Source organism: Eimeria mitis, genomic scaffold, assembly GCF_000499745.2.
Source record: "Eimeria mitis Houghton genomic scaffold, Emh_scaff1624, whole genome shotgun sequence".
Lineage (NCBI taxonomy): Eukaryota > Apicomplexa > Conoidasida > Eucoccidiorida > Eimeriidae > Eimeria > Eimeria mitis.
In genome coordinates this window covers 4,219-5,213 of record NW_013569938.1, presented here as the reverse complement: position 1 = coordinate 5,213, position 995 = coordinate 4,219, and the positions used below count along the sequence as shown (strand labels likewise).

General features: G+C 67.7%; 1 protein-coding gene across 1 annotated transcript in view; it reads left to right on the top strand.

Moving 5' to 3' along the window:
* Positions 1–905, top strand: part of EMH_0040720 (uncharacterized protein) — a gene marked incomplete at both ends in the record, with an annotated part of 2,114 nt that extends 1,209 nt beyond the window's left edge. Inside the window, 1 exon segment of the mRNA XM_013495537.1 lies at positions 3–905. Within this exon segment, the coding sequence (XP_013350991.1) occupies positions 3–905 (903 nt within the window).
* Between the last annotated feature and the right edge of the window lie 90 nt (positions 906–995).

Here is a 995-nt window from a genome sequence, read left to right as displayed (position 1 = left end):
CTGGGGCCCCTGGTGCCGCGGGGGCCCCTGGTGCCGTTGCAGCCCCCGTGGTCGCGGGTCCTTCAGGGGCTCCCGGGGCCCCCGCATCGGGCGGGTTCCTAGCTCCGCCTGCTGCTGCCGCGGTTGCCGTGGCTGCCGCTGGGGGGGCCCCCCCTCAGGCTGGGTATGGTGGTGCGGGTGCTGCCCCCCAGGGGCCCCCACGTCCCCCCCCGCTGCCGGAGGAGGACTTCTGGTCTCGGTTCCTCGGCGTCCCGTCGGCAACGGGGGCCCTAGGAGAGTGCTTTCGGGAATGCTGGCGTTTCTTAGGGAATTTATTTTGGTGCTGCTGCTGCGACGATGACACCCCGCCTCGTCCCCCAGCTAATCCTGCTGCTGCTGCTGCAGCATCAGCAGCACACGGGATAGAGGAGACACGGCGGCTGATGGATTCAGCAGGAAAACCAGAACCCTCTTTGCTGGGGCCTGGATGGGATGCTGCTGCTGTGGGGGGCCTCGGGGTGTTTGATGCCCCTATGGGTGGTGGTGGTGGGCCCCACCGACCCTCGCTGCTGGGGCCCTCTTCTCCGTTCGCGCCTCCGACTGGCTTCGGGCTGGGTACTGCTGGTGACGCTGCTGCAGGCCAGGTGGGGGGGGGCCCCATGGGGTACCCTCATATGGGTGCAGGGGGGGGGGCAGCTATGCCGTACGCAGTCAGGCCCCCGCAGCAGGGGCCCCCGCCCCCGCAGCAGGGGCCCCCTCCACAGCCGCAGGGGGCCCCCCAACCACCACAGATGTACCCACCGCCACAGCAACAACAGCCGGCCCCTCCACCACAGCAGCAGCAGCAGCAGCAGCAGCAGCAGCAGCAGCCACCGGCTCCAGGTTCCGGCAGAAAGAGCAGCAGCAGCAGCAGCAGCAGCGACTAGGAGGAAACATAGTAGCCTATAGGGTCACCTCCATTCATTACTTTCGCTGCAGCAGTTTTGTACCCTCAATGGTACACACAACACCCCCAT